This window comes from Primulina eburnea, chromosome 11 (assembly GCF_022965805.1).
Source record: "Primulina eburnea isolate SZY01 chromosome 11, ASM2296580v1, whole genome shotgun sequence".
Lineage (NCBI taxonomy): Eukaryota > Viridiplantae > Streptophyta > Magnoliopsida > Lamiales > Gesneriaceae > Primulina > Primulina eburnea.
In genome coordinates, this window is record NC_133111.1 from 7643713 (window position 1) to 7664300 (window position 20588).

General features: G+C 38.4%; 2 protein-coding genes across 2 annotated transcripts; one reads left to right on the forward strand and one right to left on the reverse strand.

Annotated features, from left to right (window-relative positions):
* Nucleotides 1-2328: 2328 nt before the first annotated feature.
* On the forward strand, nucleotides 2329-14485 carry LOC140805346 (uncharacterized). The gene is made up of 3 exons (XM_073161622.1): nucleotides 2329-2743; nucleotides 12595-12932; nucleotides 14477-14485. The coding sequence occupies exons 1-3, from the start codon at nucleotides 2329-2331 to the stop codon at nucleotides 14483-14485; spliced, it is 762 nt and encodes a 253-aa protein (XP_073017723.1).
* A 1349-nt stretch (nucleotides 14486-15834) lies between these two features.
* Nucleotides 15835-19895, reverse strand: LOC140804186 (G-type lectin S-receptor-like serine/threonine-protein kinase At4g27290). Its single transcript, XM_073160027.1, has 7 exons — nucleotides 18515-19895; nucleotides 17576-17707; nucleotides 17316-17449; nucleotides 16926-17136; nucleotides 16565-16802; nucleotides 16332-16482; nucleotides 15835-16250 (listed from the first exon to the last, which is right to left on the reverse strand). The coding sequence occupies exons 1-7, from the start codon at nucleotides 19788-19790 to the stop codon at nucleotides 15945-15947; spliced, it is 2448 nt and encodes an 815-aa protein (XP_073016128.1). The 5' UTR covers nucleotides 19791-19895; the 3' UTR covers nucleotides 15835-15944.
* Between the last annotated feature and the right edge of the window lie 693 nt (nucleotides 19896-20588).

Consider the following 20588-nt stretch of genomic DNA (forward strand, 5'->3'; position numbering starts at 1 on the left):
TCTTGTTTTCAAACCTCCTTCCCCAAGTCTCCATTCATCATAATTTCCTAGTTTTTTTGTTTCTCAGATGGTCGATGAAATATTTGAACATGTGTGAGCTATTTGATCTACTGTTTGAAACTAACGATTTGAAAAAAGTTCAAAAGTGAAAGGAATATTTTATTCCTTTATTATTTTGTTAAATTGATAATAGCAATTTAAGATTTTGCCTTTCAAGACTAAAAAGATTTTACTTGATTTATTTCTAAATGATAATATATTGGTTTACTAATTTCTATATGATAAGATCTTAATTGATTTGCATCTAGATATTATATGATTTGTTTTTATCTCTAATATATTTTGTTCTTGTTTAAAAGAGTTTTATATCTAATAAAAATCATGTTTCCATATTTTGTAGAACTTTTCTATGGAATATCATATAGGCCAAGCCTTTGATATAAAGGGGGATAGACTCACAGCCGTAGAGAGCTTTTGTGGAGAAGAGAGAGAAAAAAGCTTTTGAGAGACAACTGGGTTTTTAGAGAGAGTTGGATTATGGTGCTTTTCACATAGAAGAAAATTACAAGTCCAACGAATATTTGCTCCGTAGTTTTTCTGTGATCGGTTATCACTTTTGTAGGAGCTTTTCGTGTGAGACTTGTGGTGTGACTATTTCGTGAGGTCGGTAGAGGATTTCTTTCATAGAAGAAAAATACAAGAGCCGAGCCTATTTTGACGAGATGTTTTGGTGTGATCGGGAGATCACTTTACAGCGTATGAGAGCTGCTGGATTTTTCTGAACACACACAGAGTTCAGATAATTGAAGATTTTCGTGTTGAAGATTTTGTGTGATTGATTCACATATACCGTGTTGCCGATTGGTGTTGCCAACACTCGAAGAACAACACTGACGCAGAGTGTTGGACGAAGAGTGATTTCGTTTGGTTTTAAGCAACACGTTTTTTGTTTCATGCATCTAGTATTTACTTTGAGTATTTTGATGCATGTTTAGTTTTGTTATTTTCACTAGTATTGTTTTTATTGTAACGACTTATATATTTTTCTAGTGAAATTTTTGTCATGAGGCATCGCACAAGTATTCGTACTTGTGCATAATTTAAATCTGGTGTTAATTTATAAAAATTATATTTGTGTGTTAAATACTTAATTTCCGCTGCCGTGTTGTGTGCCGTGTTGACAACACCGAGCACAACACTAACTTCTGATACACACATAATAATGTTTTAATTTTATTTTCCTGTACAACAATTACTTACAAGTGGTATCAGAGCCAACGCTTGATACACTAAGTGATTGATTCTGGTTTATTGTTGTTTTTTTTCAGGAAATTTAACAGAATCCCGATGGACATATTATCTACAAACACTGCTGTTTTGAAGGAAAAATACTGGCTGCAAGTCAACCCGCACGGTGTTGCCTCTGATGTTGCAACACCGGGCCGCAACACCACTTCAAAATCCTTGTGTCTCAATGCTAAATTTCACAATGACTCAGGTAATCATGAAATCCAAGATATTGATTCTGATGAACTCACATTTGAATGTGTCCAGGCTATGTATGAGGAGCTATACGAAGATTGGATCATAAGAAATAAAATAAATTCCATCCTCTCTAAGGATAATGCTGATCTGAAAGAATCTGTGTCTCGACTTGAAGTTGTGCTTAGCAAGAAGGATCTTGAATTGTGCAAAGTCAAGAAGGAGCTTGAGAAGGCCTCAAAGACTCTTGCAAAATTCAACTCAAGTTCGTCAAAACTTGACTCAATGCTAACTATGGGAAAGGACAACATAACTGGTCTTGGATATGTTGAAAGCACATATGAACATGGTGAAACTTCCAACTCCGGATCAAAATCAACTGTGTTTGTAAAGGGAAATGAAGACAATCCTGTCTCTTTAATGGTGAACCATCCTATGGAGAATCTTCCAATCTCAAAGCTAGCATCGGAACAAAGGCCGAAACAAAATAGAGCTTCTTCCTCTCCTTTGAAAGTTGATCCTCCAATGAAGATATCACAAATCAAGAAACCAGTGTCAACTTCCAAACCAAAGCAAATAAAGCGACATTTTATCTGTCACTACTGCTATAAGCATGGGCGCATCAGACCCTTCTGCTACAAACTAAGAGCCGACTACCTGAATTGGAAATCTAATCGGGTGTTGCCCACCGTGTTGTCCAACACCAGGCGCAACACCGCAGTCAAGAAATCTTCCACAAGGAAAGTTTGAGTACCTAAAACTGTTATTCGATGCAATATCATTTATACTTCTTTAAAAACTGACATTGCAGGTGCAAGGTACTTTGCCAGTGGGTGCTCACGCCACATGACCGGATCTAAAGAACACCTCACGGATTATGTTGAAATAAAAAGTGGGCGTGTAACCTATGGTGGTGGTTCCAAAGGAAGAATTGTAGGCAAAGGAACCCTGAACGTTGATGGGCTTCCTGAACTTCAAAATGTTCTACATGTTGAAGGACTTAACTCAAACTTAATAAGCATAATTCAACTTTGTGATGATGATTTACATGTTAAGTTCAATAAAAGTAATTGTGAAGTTTTTAATGATGTCAATGTTTGTGTAATGTCAGGTACTTGTTCTGCTGAAAATTGCTATCAATTGGGAGAAGGTGATGATTGCCGAAGTGCCAAGGTGAGTGATTTAGACATATGGCATCAAAAACTGGGGCACGTGAGTATCAATACCTTGAAGAATCTGCGTAAGTTTGATGCTGTGAGAGGTATGCCCAATTTAAATTTAGGTGTTGTGTATGTCTGTGGTCCATGCCAGAAAAGTAAACAAACCCGTGTTGCGCACCCGGTGTTCCAACATTTTGGGACAACACAGTGCCTTGAACTTTTGCATATGGATATACTGGGTCCAATGGATGTTGAGAGTTTGGGTGGTAAGAAATATTCGTTTGTTTGCGTTGATGATTTTTCTCATTTTACTTGGGTAAGTTTTCTTAGAGAAAAATCAGATACATTTGATGCTTTTAAGAAGTTGCATGCTAGGATAAAAAATCTGTATGATATGAGGGTGGTTAAAATAAGAACCGACCATGGTGAGGAGTGTTACGCCTTAAACGCATACAAATCTCGAGGATGAGATTAATGTTTTTAATGCTGTAACATATCCCAAAGTTTTTGTTTTGATGATACCAAAACTTGGCTTAAAAATGTACTAATGTTTTATATTGAGGCATGCAGGAAATTAAGAACAAAGTTAAGTTCGGAAGATCCGAAGTTGGTTCGGACGTTCCGAAAAGGTGCCGATCAGAAGCAAAGTGGAAGCTGTTCGGAAGCTGCGAGGAGCCAGTTCGGACGGTCCGAAGACGTGATCGGACGTTCCGAACACAAGCAATCAAATCACTTGAATGCGGAGACAAATTGATCTGACTGTTGATTGAGTAAGATTTCGGACGCTACGAAGGACATGATCGGACGCTACGAAGTGTTGAAGATTTCAAATCTCTGGAAACGCGAGAAAGTTCGGACGGTACGAACTTTAGTTCGGACCTTCCGAAGATGTGCATACACTGTCTAAAAGAACTGTTCGGAAGAAACGAAGCTGGATCGGTCCCTCCGAAGCATATGTTCGGACCCTACGAAGTCAAGAACGGACGATCCGAAGTCATCCCAGAATTACGCAAATTGATTTCAATCACATCGGACGTTCCGAATCATAAACAGAAGATCCGAACCTTGGCGTCCAAGACTAGTATAAATAGGCCTTTGAGGATGCATTTTAAAACATCCCACTCCACTCTCTCTTGTCTCTTACAAAGCTTTCTACTATCTCTTGTGTGCGTTGATTAAAAGAGTTGTAATATCAAAAGAGTTGTAGAAAAAGAGTGAAAGTAATACTCTCGAGTGGGTTGTAAAGTTCGTGGCTATCCTTGGAGCCCTCAAGGCCAAGTAGACGCATCGAGGCGTGGTTGTAAAAGCTAGCTTGGAGCTCCTAAAGCCAAGTCGATATAGTGATACCTCGATCCTCATCGAGAAGGGGAGACGTAGACGATTCTTCGTCGAACTTCCATAAACATCTCTATCCCTCTTTACTTTACGCATTTACTTTACTACGCATTTATTTTACGCACTTACTTTACGCATTCATTTTATTTGTGATTGTCCCTCAAGTCTTTCGCTTGCAATTTTTGCAAACTCGTTTTAAAAACGCTAAAGGGCCTAAAAGAACCTATTCACCCCCCCTTTAGGTTCTTCAAGTGGTATCAGAGCAAGGTTTTTCAAAATCTTTTAGATGGCCAATCTAGCAAGCGAGTATGCCCAAGGACAATCCACAAATCGTCCCCCTCTTTTCAATGGTACTAATTACGGATATTGGAAAAATAGAATATCTCTATACATCCAATCCGTCGATTACGACCTTTGGAAAATAACGGTGAAAGGTCCCTATATCCCCATGAAAACGGTGGATAATAAGGAAATTCCTAAGGGAATGGATGACTTCACCAAGGACGATATGAAACTTATCTCTCAAAATGCTAAAGCTATGAATATTCTTCATTGTTCTCTAGATATGAATGAATACAACCGAATCTCGGCTTGCACCTCCGCCAAAGAGATTTGGGACAAATTGGAGATTTGCCACGAGGGAACCAATCAAGTCAAAGAAACGAAGATAGACCTTCTCCAACTCAAGTACGAGACCTTTGAGATGGAACCCAAGGAGGATATCGACACCATGTTCCGGCGGCTCACCCAAATCATCAATGAGCTTGCCCAACTTGGTGAGAACTACCCAACTAAACAAGTGTGGAGGAGAGCCCTTCGAGCATTACCGGCGGAATGGGATGCAAAGCGCACGGCTATCATTGAATCCAACAAGGGAGATGCGGCATCCTACGACCTTGATCAACTTCATGGGACCCTAAAGACCCATGAACTTGAAGTATCTACCCGGAAGGAGACAAAGAAAGATGACGACAAAGTAAAGGCGAAAGGGATCGCCTTGACCAGTCAACTTGAAGATAGCGACGATGAAGAAATGGCACTCCTCACTAGAAAGTTCAAAAGATTCATGCGGAGTTCCAACTTCAACAAGAAAGACAAAAAGTTTGAGAAGGAAGTGACCTGCTACAACTGTCAACAAAAGGGTCACTATGCAAACGAGTGTCCCTCCAAGAAGAAGGCCGGCAAAGACAAGAAAAAGGCCCTTCTAGCCACGTGGAGCGACAGCGACAACGAAGAGGAGTCTACCCTATGCTTCATGGCGAAGGAAGATCATCTGACCGACTCGGATGACGACGAGGTACCCTCTTACGATGAATTACTCTCCGCTTACACTAGTATGTACAATAAGGCTAAGTCACTTAGAAATGAGAATAAGCAACTTAAAACTGAACTAGAAGCTAGGATGCATGACAACACTAAGCTCAAAACAAACCTAAGAGACTTAGAGAAAGCCTTCAACAAGTTCAATGTGAGTAGCGGTAAACTAGAAAACCTCTTGAGCATGCAAAGGTGTAACTTCGACAAAGGAGGTCTAGGATATGAAAAGAAATCAGTCAACTTCGCTAGTCTTATCGCAAAGGCAAAACCAAGAACACCACCAACATGCACTTACTGTTGTAAGATAGGCCACATAAGACCTAAATGCAAGAAACTTAGACACCAACACAACAAGAATAGTTATTGGAAATGGATCCCCAAATCCCCAACTACTACTAACCTCAAAGGACCCAAAGAAACGGGTACCAACTATCAAACTGTATCTCAACCTTGTAGGGACAAAGGGGAGACAAGTCATCGAGCACTTGGTATCTTGACAGTGGATGCTCTCGACACATGACGGGAGAAAAGAAGCTGCTACAATCCATTCGACCAAAAGAAAAGGGATCGGTGACCTTCGGAGACAACAGCAAAGGGATCATAGAAGGCATCGGCTCAATAGGTATATCTAACTCTACTATTATTGATGATGTACTTCTTGTGAAAGGGCTTAAACATAACCTCCTAAGCATTAGTCAATTGTGCGATAGGGGTTATGAAGTCAAATTCACACCACACGATTGCACTGTATCACTCACAACTGACAAAACCATTAGTTTCAAAGGTTATAGAAGTGAAAATGTTTACAAGGTCGATTTAAAGATTTCATCTTTTTCAAAAATAAAAAGCCTTGTAACATTAAATGTTGATGACAACATTCTTTGGCATAGACGACTTGGTCATGTTGGGATGAGCACCATAGAAAAACTTTTAAAACTTGACCTAATTTCCGGAATGCCAAAGCTGAATTTAAAATTAGATTCTTTTTGTGATGCTTGTCAACTTGGTAAACACACAAAGGAATCTTTCAAAAATAAAAATTTTGTATCCACTTCTATGCCCCTTGAATTACTTCACCTAGATTTATGTGGTCCCTCGAGGACAACTAGTCTAGGAGGAAAATCTTATGCTTTTGTCATTGTAGATGATTTTTCACGTTTTACTTGGACATTGTTTTTAGCCCACAAAAATGATGCCTTTGATCATTTCAAAATTTTTGTCAAAAGGGTTGAAAATGAGAAAAATCTTTTGATCAAACAAATCCGTAGTGACCACGGAACGGAATTTCAAAATGAAAATTTTTCAATTTTTTGTCAAAGCAAAGGCATTGGTCACAACTTTTCTTGTCCTAGAACTCCTCAACAAAACGGTGTCGTTGAGAGGAAGAATAGGACCCTAGTAGAGATTGCAAGGACCATGCTATGTGAGCATTCTCTACCAAAATATTTTTGGGCTGAAGCAATAAGTTCTGCTTGTTACATCATCAATCGCGTATCAATAAGGCCAATTCTCAAGAAAACTCCATACGAACTATGGAGAGGGAGAAAGCCTAACATTTCTTACTTCCGCGCTTTTGGATCAAAATGCTTTATCCACAACAATGGTAAGGACAACCTGGGTAAGTTCGATGCTAAATCGGACAAAGGTATCTTTCTTGGTTACTCTACTTCTAGCAAAGCATATAGAGTCTTTAATAAACGTACTTTACTAGTTGAAGAATCTATTCATGTCATATTTGATGAAACTAACCCTTGCTTGCCTAGACCTGTTGTTTCCGATGATGATGATATAGATATCCTTGGCGAAAAGTTGGAGTCCACAAGCCTAGATGATGTTCCTAAAGATCAAGAGGACGCACCTCTTCCGAAGGAGTGGACTACACACAAGGATCATCCCATGGACCTCATCATTGGTAGCCCATCGAAGGGAGTATCTACTCGCTCTTCTAATATGTGCAATTATCTTGCTTTTCTTTCTCACATAGAGCCTAAGAACATAGAAGAAGCTTTACTTGATGATTCTTGGATTATTGCTATGCAAGATGAACTAAATGAATTTAGAAGGAATAAAGTTTGGAATCTTGTACCTAGACCCACTGATAGACCTGTCATAGGAACTAAATGGGTATTTAGGAACAAGTTAGATGAGCATGGTACAATCACTAGAAATAAAGCTAGGCTAGTAGCTAAAGGATATAGTCAAGAAGAGGGAATTGATTATGATGAGACTTATGCCCCTGTTGCTAGACTAGAATCCATTCGCATGCTACTTGCTTTTGCTTGCTCTAGAGACTTTAAATTGTTTCAAATGGATGTTAAAAGTGCTTTTCTTAATGGTGATTTGAAAGAAGAAGTGTATGTTGAGCAACCTGTTGGTTTTGAAGATGTGCACTTATCTGATTATGTGTATAAACTTGATAAGGCTTTGTATGGTTTGAAACAAGCTCCTAGAGCTTGGTATGAGAAATTATCTACCTTTTTGTTGTCTAATGGTTTTTGTAGGGGTAAAGTTGATATTACCTTATTTACCTTGACTAAAAATAATGATTTGCTGATAGTACAAATATATGTAGATGATATTATTTTTGGTGCTACTAATGAACACTTGTGTAGAGATTTTTCCAAGCTTATGCAGGATCACTTTGAGATGAGCATGATGGGCGAGCTCAACTACTTCCTTGGTCTCCAAATCAAGCAATGCAAGGATGGTTTCTTTGTCAACCAAGGGAAGTACATCAAGGATATGCTAAAAAAGTTTGGGATGGAGTCTTCCAAAGCCTCATCCACACCTATGAGCACGACAGTCAGACTCGACAAAGATGAGGGAGGTAAACCTGTTGACCAAAAGTTATTTCGTAGCATGATTGGCTCCCTACTCTATGCGACTGCTAGTAGACCTGACATTATGTTTAGTGTTTGCTTGTGTGCACGATTTCAATCATGTCCAAAGGAATCACACTTATTCGCCTTAAAACGCATTTTCAAATATCTTTCAAATACTCCAAATCTCGGATTATGGTATTCTAAGAACTCATTTTTCGATTTAAAAGCTTACTGTGATGCCGACTTTGGAGGATATAAGGTGGATAGAAAGAGCACTAGTGGAACTTGTTTCTTTTTGGGAAATTGCTTGGTGTCATGGTTTTCTAAAAAGCAAAACTGTGTTGCACTTTCAACGACCGAGGCCGAGTATATGGCTGCCGGTAGTTGTTGTGCACAAATTCTTTGGATGAAGTATCAATTACTCGACTATGGTGTTACTTTTTCAAAAATTCCAATCTTTTGTGATAATACAAGCACCATATGTCTAACAAAGAATCCAGTTCAACATTCTCGTACTAAACATATTGACATTCGACATCACTTCATTCGTGATCACATTGAGCAAAATGATGTTGAACTTCACTATGTTGACACCAAGAATCAAATTGCTGATATTTTTACAAAACCACTAGATGAATCTACTTTTACTCGTTTGCGTGGTGAACTTGGCATGATTGAGTTGTAAACACTAGTCGAATACTCTCGTACATATTTGTTAAATTGAGGGGGAGTATTATTAATGTGAGCATTATAATGTCGGATAATACAAATTAATTGTATTTATCCATAATTATGGCTCAACATTCATTTATGTGCTAAATATTTTTTTTTAGGTGTTCCTCATCTTGGCTACTTCGGAATCACCGCTCCTATTCGGATGCTCCGTTTCACCTCGGATCCACCGAACGTGTTCGGACCGTCCGAACCTGACCATAGGTTCCAGAACCTCCGATTCCCTCTTCGGACCATCCGAACACACATCGGATCGTCCGAACTCCTTCCGATGTCATTTAATGTTCGCGCCTTCCCATGCCTGATTGTCAGACTTCGGACCCTCCGTTTACGCTTCGTAGCCTCCGTTCTATGATCGGATTGTCCGATTGTGAATCGGATCGTCCGAACTGACTGCCAGATAACCGTTCCGTTCAAATTCCGGACCTTCCGAACTCATGTTCGGACCGTCCGAACATGGCCTATAAATAGGCGTTCGGATCCTCTGATTTATTTGCTCATTCACTCCTTCTTTCTTTCCCCACACAAAACACTCACTACTCACTATGCCTCCGCGCCGTAACGTAGCTGGCCGAAATATTCGCCCTCGTCACGGTGTCTTTCACCATGATCTTACCCAACCACCCAACCCTCGTCCTATCCCACCTGAATTCGAAACCCGTAACATTCTGCCTGGTCGTACCCTTCACACCGATTATCTTCGTGCAAATTTCTTTACGTTGATTACTCTTATTGAGTCTCAACGTTGGGGAAACTTCTTTCTACCTTCCGTACCCGATCTCATCTACCCCTCTCTCATACATCAGTTCTATGCGAACTTTTCCTTAGTTCTTGGTGGTGATGACACTCGTGTTGTTACCATTGTTCAGGGTCGGTTCATTTCTTTTTCTACCGCCGACCTCTCCACTTGGTTCGATCTTCCTCGAGACGGACCGAGTGAGTTCTTTTCTCAGTCTTGGACTGAGAATGACCCTACTTTTGATCGAGTCACTGCCTTGACCACCATCTTCGGTCGTCCGCCTACTCCTGCCGATGACCGTCCTCATGCGAAGGACCTTCCTCCTCAGCTTCAGCTTGTTCTGAAGCTCATCACTTCTTCTATTGTTCCTCGCAGTGGAGACCTCTCCACTTGCAAATATCTCGATCTGTACATTCTCTATTATTTAGTCTCCCAGCGTCCTTTTAACCTTCCCCGTTTTCTTATGTACGCCATGGAGTACGCGGCTTCTTCTACTCGCGTCTCTTTTCCATTTGGCCGGTTCATTAACCGGATTCTAGCCCATCTGGGCATTGACTTTACAGATGAAGAATCCTTATCTATTTCTCCCCGCGAGACTATCGACCATGATACTGTTGTTAAGATGGGACTCTCTTGGAATCCCGTCTTATCCTCTTGGGTCATCGACAAGGATCGCATCTTTGCGTCCTATCGTCCGACCGAACACTTTCATGTTCCCTTCGGTCTCCTTCCTCCTCACGTTCAGACGAGAGGATTTCCCGCTGGTCCCCCTACTACGGGTACCACTCCTACCCCTTCGGTTGATATTCCCTCTACATCCCATCAGCGTGTTCCCGACCCTATTAGCACTCCTTTGATGACCATGGATGACCTTCCTCATGGCTTCACTCCGCCTGCTCCCTCTGGACCCTACGATCGGATTTTCGAGTATCTCGAGCGATTGGAGACTCGTTTCGACACTCGTTTCTCCCTTTTGGAGTCTACCTTAGAGCGTCATCATACTGAGACTTCCTCGCGTCTTGATTCCATCGAGGCTGAGATGAGGAGACATAGAGAGTCGCGGGATGCGGATTCTTAGATTATGTTTTTGTTATTTTTGTTTATTTTATCTTTATGCATCATTGTATAAAAGACTTGCATTTATTAGTGGATATTTTACCTGTTTATTTGTCTCTCTTTATGCTTATGTCTTTTTGCTTATCACAAAAAAGGGGAGAATTTATTTGGTTAAAATTGCTATTAAATGGTTATTAAATAAATTCGCCTTAATTCAACCTCTTAGACTTGTTATTTGATTAAGGGGGAGTTATTTAATAACATTTAGATTATGTTGATTATTGTTTCTCAATTTTTAACCAAGTTTTGTGATCATCAAAAAGGGGGAGATTGTTACGCCTTAAACGCATACAAATCTCGAGGATGAGATTAATGTTTTTAATGCTGTAACATATCCCAAAGTTTTTGTTTTGATGATACCAAAACTTGGCTTAAAAATGTACTAATGTTTTATATTGAGGCATGCAGGAAATTAAGAACAAAGTTAAGTTCGGAAGATCCGAAGTTGGTTCGGACGTTCCGAAAAGGTGCCGATCAGAAGCAAAGTGGAAGCTGTTCGGAAGCTGCGAGGAGCCAGTTCGGACGGTCCGAAGACGTGATCGGACGTTCCGAACACAAGCAATCAAATCACTTGAATGCGGAGACAAATTGATCTGACTGTTGATTGAGTAAGATTTCGGACGCTACGAAGGACATGATCGGACGCTACGAAGTGTTGAAGATTTCAAATCTCTGGAAACGCGGGAAAGTTCGGACGGTACGAACTTTAGTTCGGACCTTCCGAAGATGTGCATACACTGTCTAAAAGAACTGTTCGGAAGAAACGAAGCTGGATCGGTCCCTCCGAAGCATATGTTCGGACCCTACGAAGTCAAGAACGGACGATCCGAAGTCATCCCAGAATTACGTAAATTGATTTCAATCACATCGGACGTTCCGAATCATAAACAGAAGATCCGAACCTTGGCGTCCAAGACTAGTATAAATAGGCCTTTGAGGATGCATTTTAAAACATCCCACTCCACTCTCTCTTGTCTCTTACAAAGCTTTCTACTATCTCTTGTGTGCGTTGATTAAAAGAGTTGTAATATCAAAAGAGTTGTAGAAAAAGAGTGAAAGTAATACTCTCGAGTGGGTTGTAAAGTTCGTGGCTATCCTTGGAGCCCTCAAGGCCAAGTAGACGCATCGAGGCGTGGTTGTAAAAGCTAGCTTGGAGCTCCTAAAGCCAAGTCGATATAGTGATACCTCGATCCTCATCGAGAAGGGGAGACGTAGACGATTCTTCGTCGAACTTCCATAAACATCTCTATCCCTCTTTACTTTACGCATTTACTTTACTACGCATTTATTTTACGCACTTACTTTACGCATTCATTTTATTTGTGATTGTCCCTCCAGTCTTTCGCTTGCAATTTTTGCAAACTCGTTTTAAAAACGCTAAAGGGCCTAAAAGAACCTATTCACCCCCCCTTTAGGTTCTTCAAGGAGTTTGAAAATTCTCATTTTATTTCTTTGTGCCATAAGAAAGGTATCACTCATGATTATTCATCTCCGAAGACCCCTCAAAAATTCGGCATAGCTGAAAGGAAAAATCGAACCCTCCTAGAAATGGCTCGGGTCATGCTTAGTTCTAAGAATGTGTTAAAATGTTTTTGGGCCGAAGCTTTAAATACGGCATGTCACATTTCCAACCGTGTTTATTTAAGGAGTGGTTCTACAATGACCTCATATGAGATTATAATGGGAAGAAAACCAAACCTTAAATATTTTCATATTTTTGGATGTGTAGGTTATGTGTTGAATGATAGAGATCATCTAGCTAAATTTGATTCAAAAAGTGATAAATGTCTTTTTCTTGAATACTCTACAAATGGTCGTGCTTATCGTGTATTTAATCTGAGAACTAGGACTACAATGGAATCAATTAACGTTGTGTTTGATGATCTTGCAGATCTGACAGTTAAAACACCGGAGGCTGATGTAGAAGAATTGCTGGATATAAGTGAGGCACTGACCAGAAACAGTGTTGAGTCTGGTGTTGAGACCAGTGAAGCAACACCAAGCACAACACCGCCTCTGAACCGAACAGAAACTGTGGATAATGATAACAATGATAATGATGATGTGGTGATTAATTGTGAAAGAGAAATTGCCAGCAAGATTCAGAAGAATCATCCATCATCACAAATCATTGGTGAATTACATGATGGTGTGCAAACAAGAAACAAAGAAAATGTGGACTACCGCAAAATGATTGGTTTAATATGCATGAACTCCACGTTTTCCCAAGTAAGTCACTCGTGTTTTGTGTCTCAAATTGAACCCAACAATAATAATGATGGTACATTGTGTCAACTCAAGTGTTATAGACATTTCTAAGAATCCTATTCAACACACTCGAACAAAACACATAGATATAAGACGTCACTTTATTCGAGATTTGGTTGAAAAATGCATAATTCGACTGGAATTTGTTAGGACTGAGAATCAACTGACTGATATATTCACGAAACCTTTGGATTTTGAGAGATTTTCCAATATTCGGAAATCTCTCAGCATGTGTGTACTTTAAACATTTGTTCAGTGTTGTCCATGGTGTTGCCAACACCAGAGACAACATCCGTTGTGCATGACTATTTTTAGGATGTTAGGCATACAACATAATCATCCTATTTATTTGTGTAATGACTGAACAGTGAAGGCAAATTTCTGAAAGGTACCCTCTGAGTGTTCATACTTCCAATCTTATGTTGAGAAATAGTTTTTGCTCAAATCCAAGGCATTGAGTAGTTGAGGACATTCATGAAAATCGTGATCTTGTCTAAAGTGAAAAGATGACTTGGAAAATGTGAGCAAAAGGAGAAAAACAGAAAAGAGGTAAATAAAAAAAAATTGTTTAGAAGAAAATGGAAAAAGTTACCTAGAGGAGTCCATTGAAGACCGTTCTTCTAGTGTGGGAGCTACCACTTCTAAGTAAAAAGTAATGAAAAAAGCTACCTAGGGGAGTCCTTTGAAGACTGTTCTTCTAGTGTGGAAGCTACCATTCCTGATTCAAAAGAATTTTATGGAAGTTTGAATAAAACTCAGTGGTGTTGCCTGGAGGTGTTGCCAACACCAAGTTCAGACACAACACAATGTATACACTGTCTGACATTTCGATATCTTATCATATTGGAGGCATATTTAGGACATGCATATTGATTTTTGTTTCGTGAATTCATCATGTGCAGTGACATATCAGTATTGACTCATGACGGTTGATGAAAACCTTGATTACCTAAAATTTGAATTTATGTGACTGCTTGTGTCAGTGGGTTATAATCGACGTGGGTTTTCACAGGATATTCTTTTGAAATCGTCGTAACACGAGTTTGAATCAATTTTTCTATTTGTTTTTGGGATAGAACCATAATTAGTGTTTTGGGTAAATTTCGAACATATTACCTTCACCGTGCAAATTCTCTGGAGCTGAAGGATTGAATCGATTTTCTTTTCTAAGAGTAAATATGTTTTGTTGTTGTTAAATGCCTGATAATTACTCTTGCTTGTTCTCATTTACCCTCACAATCTTTCTTACTCTCGTGATTTCTTTGTGGTTTTTTTTCTGTGCTTAACTCCTGATATATCTTTATAATTTTCTCTCACGTTCTACACATAGCTGAGTATAATCTGCTTTTGGAAGTTGGCTTACATTCTGGCCAAAAAGGGGGAGTATGAGGACCAAAAATGCAAAACAATGATGTTGAAGCATCTGGAGTTGCTGAGATTGAATGAATACTTATTCTCTGTCTTTAATGTTGTTTTTGGGTTGCTCTTATTCTTTATGTTTTCAGGTGTTCTAATGATGGTTTGACAACACTGTCAACAACATCAGTGCTCTTACATGTTTAATTCTGTGGGAGACGAACCTTGACTCAGGGGGAGAAGGCAGGGGGAGCTTAATAACGGTGATGCTTACCAAGATTATCATTTTTGGATATTTTGTCCAGAAAGGCAAAAAGGGGGAGATTGAAAGGAATATTTTATTCCTTTATTATTTTGTTAAATTGATAATATCAATTTAAGATTTTGCCTTTCTAAACTAAAAAGATTTGATTTATTTCTAAATGATAATATATTGGTTTACTAATTTCTATTTGATAAGATCTTAATTGATTTGCATCTAGATAATATATGATTTGTTTTTATCTCTAATATATTTTGTTCTTGTTTAAAAGAGTTTTATATCTAATAAAAATCATGTTTCCATATTTTGTAGGACTCTTTTATGGAATATCATATAGGCCAAGCCTTTGATATAAAGGGGGATAGACTCACAGCCGTAGAGAGCTTTTGTGGAGAAGAGAGAGAAAAAAGCTTTTGAGAGACAAGTGGGTTTTTAGAGAGAGTTGGACTATGGTGCTTTTCACATAGAAGAAAATTACAAGTCCAACGAATATTTGCTCCGTAGTTTTTCTGTGATCGGTTATCACTTTGGTAGGAGCTTTTCGTGTGAGACTTGTGGTGTGACTATTTCGTGAGGTCGGTAGAGGATTTCTTTCATAGAAGAAAAATACAAGAGCCGAGCCTATTTTGACGAGATGTTTTGGTGTGATCGGGAGATCACTTTACAGCGTATGAGAGCTGTTGGATATTTCTGAACACACACAGAGTTCAGATAATTGAAGATTTTCGTGTTGAAGATTTTGTGTGATTGATTCACATATACCGTGTTGCCAACACTCGAAGAACAACACTGACGCAGAGTGTTGGACGAAGAGTGATTTCGTTTGGTTTTAAGCAACACGTTTTTTGTTTCATGCATCTAGTATTTACTTTGAGTATTTTGATGCATGCTTAGTTTTGTTATTTTCACTAGTATTGTTTTTGGTGTAACGACTTATATATTTTTCTAGTGAAATTTTTGCCATGAGGCATCGCACAAGTATTTGTACTTGTGCATAATTTAAATCTGGTGTTAATTTATTAAAATTATATTTGTGTGTTAAATACTTAATTTCCGCTGCCGTGTTGTGTGCCGTGTTGACAACACCGAGCACAACACTAACTTCTGATACACACATAATAATGTTTTAATTTTATTTTCCTGTACAACAATTACTTACAAAAAGATCTGTTTTTCATGTATAATTGTACTATATTCAAAATCACAATCAACTTAAAAGAAATAACGAATAAAATAATTTCCATGTAAACGCATATCCAGAGATGAGACTTTACACGCAGTTAGGCCGAAACTACACATGCAACACATCAACGAGATAAGTGCACAAACAATAAGATTGCAGCATAACATTTTTCCTATCTCGGATCTAGCACGGTGATGGTGAGTTGATTAGGTGAATTCGTTGCGTCCGTGGCTGTTGAATCTTGAGAAACTATGGGCTCTCTTTCTGTGAAGAAACCAGGATGTTTGGCTTCGGGTAACACGCCTTCGTTACCCAACATCAAAACCACAGAGGACATGCTCGGTCTATCTTCAGGGTTGTGCTGCACACACAACAGGCCAACATGGATCGACCTTATCACTTGAGGCAACTCTTGAGGATTTCGTAGAGTGGCTTCGGCCACTTCTTGCAATCTTTCTTCTTTGTAAAGGGTCCAAACCTGATCATAATTTTAAGACTTCTTTATACCAAATATCATATTGATAGGAGCTGTTTGCAGACTAATGGAGACAGCAATTACATGTCCGAGAAGGTTGAGATGATGATCACTATGTGAAAATCCTCTGTTTCTCTTTCCACTCACGATTTCTAGTACTAGTACCCCAAAGCTGAATACGTCTGATTTTACGGAGAAGATCCCATCCACTGCGTACTCTGGAGACATGTAGCCACTGCAAATGGGGTGTCTATTAGATAATACTGTGGCAAAAACTGAAACAGAAATATATTCAAGCAATTAAGATTTCTCATTACTATGTCCCAATTACTCGACGTGTCTGAGCTGCAGTCTCATTGCCTCCGAAACTTCTTGCCGTTCCAAAGTCCGATATCTTTGGATTCATTTCTGAATCTAGCAATATGTTGCTGGCTTTGAGATCTCGATGGATAATCCTCAATCGGGAATCTTGATGGAGATACAAAAGTCCCCTGGCTATTCCATTGATAATATGGAAACGTTTTTGCCAATCAAGTAAATAACCTGCTGTTTCATCTGTCAGTGATAATTTGGTACCAGGTCAAAACGTTGGTTAGACAATTTTAGTTCGATAAATTGTAAAAGTCACGTACATATCGCGCTGTAACGCACTATCATATGTACAAGTATGATACTCACCAAATAAAATCACATCTAGACTTTTGTTTGGCAAGTATTCATATATCAACATATTTTCATCTCCGCGAATGCAGCATCCTAGAAGCCTCACCAGATTTCGGTGCTGAAGTTTGGCAATAAAGATTACTTCATTCTTCAACTCATCGAGCCCTTGAGTAGAGGTTCCTGATAAACGTTTCACAGCAATTTCTTGTCCCCCTTCAAGCATGCCCTGTGATCAGAATGCGAGCATTTGAAGTTCACTATTGGCCTTGTTTGATCAATAAGGTTACCAAGAACATTGTCTTTTCGGTTTTTCAAGCAAACCATGGATGAAAAAAATGATCCCACTCAATGTTTTTCTCTTGTTTTCTATTTTCAAATATTTTTTTAAGTCAGAGAAAATTCTACCTTATAAACGGGTCCAAAACCTCCTTCCCCAAGCTTGTTTTCAATGGAAAAGCAATTAGTAGCTTTGAGGATTGTAGCTAATTTGAAGAAAGGTAGCTCCAACTCTTTGTGTTCACTTTCATTAAATTTTCCTGCTGCATAAAACATGATGATGTAGAGTTTATCACAGGAAAAGAATAGATGGCTCTTTTAACTCGAGAATTTTAGAACTTTTATCACTCTTTTATAGTTGTTAAGCTGAGACGCCGCTTTTGGCTCACCTTGTTCACCCTTGATTGAATCTTTATTCCTCTTCCGAATATACAGGATGAGGCTCAGAGCAGCTAGAAGAATTATTCCCATCATTGATGTCAAACTCGCAATAAGTATTCTTCTCTTCATTCCTCTAGAGTCTGCAATATAGGTGACACTTAATTTCGAATTAATGCTTGCAGTGTGGTGAGAGTAATCAATCATGATTCTCGCGTTCAAATCATAAGATCTCAATTCAGATTTAACAACTTGTTTGCTCCAAAAACATCTTACAAGTCCTACAAAATTTTAGCATGATCTTGGAGTTACAAATTCTAACCAAATTTTAAGCTATTGGAGCTTAAAAGATGCATGATGCAATCCCTCACTCCCCGAATTCTGATTAATAGAAAAGCATATTAAAGTGGTAAACTAGCAAGATAAGAAAGTCAGCGTGTCCCGGGTACTTTTCAAGCAACTCAAAGAATTGAATGTACATAAGAGTGGAAATGTGGATGTGATGTGTATTGTCCCATATGTGATTTTATGATTTTGAGCAGGTTATAACAGTGTGTATATATAGTCGCATGAATAAGAAAGAATTCGGATATTTATCCCCAAGTTTCAAGGAATTTAGTATATTCAAAAACAGAGACCTGGTTAGCTTGATTTCCTTTCATATGAAGTTTGATGCAAGTTGAGTAATTTTATGGGCGTAGCCATGTAGGCCATAAGCCCAAAAGCAGACCAGAAACTTAAAAGACTGGTTTTCTAAGTCTGACAACCCTTCAAGCTTGTTAGTCACTGTACGTTTTTCTGTGGAGACAACAAAGGATGTATCAGATTCTTGATTTGAAAATTTTCGAATTATGTCGTGCAAATGGATAGGTTAAAGTAAAGATACATAGAATCTAGAAAAGATTGACAGATATTGAGGATTCTTTGTATGTTTGATCTGAAATTCTTACCTATTTCAGAAGATGCCATTCTGATGTAGATATCTTGTCCATCTGCACTCAGGGATCTGATATCTACCAAGTCACCAAACCACAGAAGACATCCACTCCCATTTCTTATATTTAACTGTGTGTACGCCATACATGAGCATTTCTTTAAGCATTCCACTTCACATTCTTTAAGCGACATACTCTCGTTGAACCATGAATTTCGGACATCAGGTAGTTTGATCCTTGAGCACTTTATAAATCCATCCCCTTGGCAACTCAAGTTTGTCTTTCGAATGCATCCATTTGACCAATCTGTTTTAATCCAACCCTCTGAATCTTTTGGCACAAATTTATCCAGACAATTGCATGCTGGGAAATTTTGAATATAACATATCCCATAAGCACCGCAAAGGCTGTAACTATCACAATTATCTGCTGGTCTATTCATATAAACTTCCCACTGCTGTGTTCGATTTACCCATGTAAGCCTCTGTACAACTCCACTTGGATTCAACGTAAGCCTCCGAACAACTAGCTTGTCGATGATATTTTCTTGATAATACACCTCATTCTTATCCATCACAAAATCCATAAAATACGTGGGGTTCCCTCTTACGTCTGGAAATCCACTAAAGTAAATGCCATTCCAAGGTCCATATCTAGTGATTTCCGTGGCATTTCTTCGCAAGACTATTTGCGGATATCCTGTAAGTTCCAAGTGATACGTCGAGTCTCCTGGAGCTGGATCATCATTGGCCTTCCATGCTGCAAGGTACACCTCTAAACCAGTTACAAAATTCCACCCAAATTTCATACCTGGTAGATATGTATCAGTAGGATAATCAAAACTCTGCCAGAGATAATTCTCTTCCGTATCATCAGCATCTTCATCTTTTAGAACAAGATTTCCCGAATCCAACAACTGTGCAACCGGCTTCTGCCCAGATCTTGATCTATTGGACGACCATACAGCTTCACCAGTGTCATTAACAAGGACTAAAACGCCTGGCTCCATAACCTTCAAGACTCCTGCCTGATTTGTGAGTGGACTTGCTCTGTTTGCCACCCAAACTATTGTTTTAACCGGGATTCCGTAATACCATATCCCCACGTAACGATTCTTCGAGTTGCCAAGGCTAAAGAATCCAAGCTCAAACATCCCACCAGATGAAACAATGGCCTCGCCATCTCTAACACTTCGAATGGAATTTATGGTGTCCATCGAAGCAGAAGATATGGAAAAATTCAGGGCGATGAGAATCAGAAGTAGGACGAAAACTTTCCATGTTGAATCCATTGGTGAAGTATTCTTGCCTGGTATTCCTTTATTTGTCTGAACTCAACACATGGAAAGTTCGAGCTCAGACGTTTTGACCGTCACCTTCGTGCTTCCACTCGAGAATTTATAATATTATATTATATTATATTATATATTCCAGTTTACAGATATTAATTAAATTATCATTTATCTTTAATGTAATCATAAACTAAATATTCTAATATTCAATTTTTTTAATATTTAAATGTTTTCTAATTAATATTTAGGACTTGAGAATAATTGTTGAATCGAATGGAGTTCAAATTCGAAACTATATATATATATATATATATATATATATATATATATATATAATCTAAAAGGGAAAACTTAGTAAAAATATTCTTAAATTTTTGCTCTGGTGGTGTGTGTATATATATATATATATATAATTTATTTGTTGTTGTTATTATTATTATTATTATTATTATTTAAATAGATCAATTATTTGAATGCAATTTGTCAATTGACCCTCTACCCCGACCCGACTCTTGGACTTTTTACGTATAATTTTCACATTCTATGGGAAGTAAAAAAATATGGGCTTGAATTTTTGAAAAAAACAAAAAGGAATCTACGGCTGAAACATATTACATATTACAAAATTATATATTTATATTTTTTATAAATTTTTATATGATTTTTTTGTCAGCTATTAAATTTAGGCTACTTTCCATGTGTTGAGTTCAGAAAAATATAAAAAAATCTCAACCTATAGTTTATAAAAAAATTTATAAGATTTTCTTCGAAATTTGGAGAATTTAAAATATTTTTAAA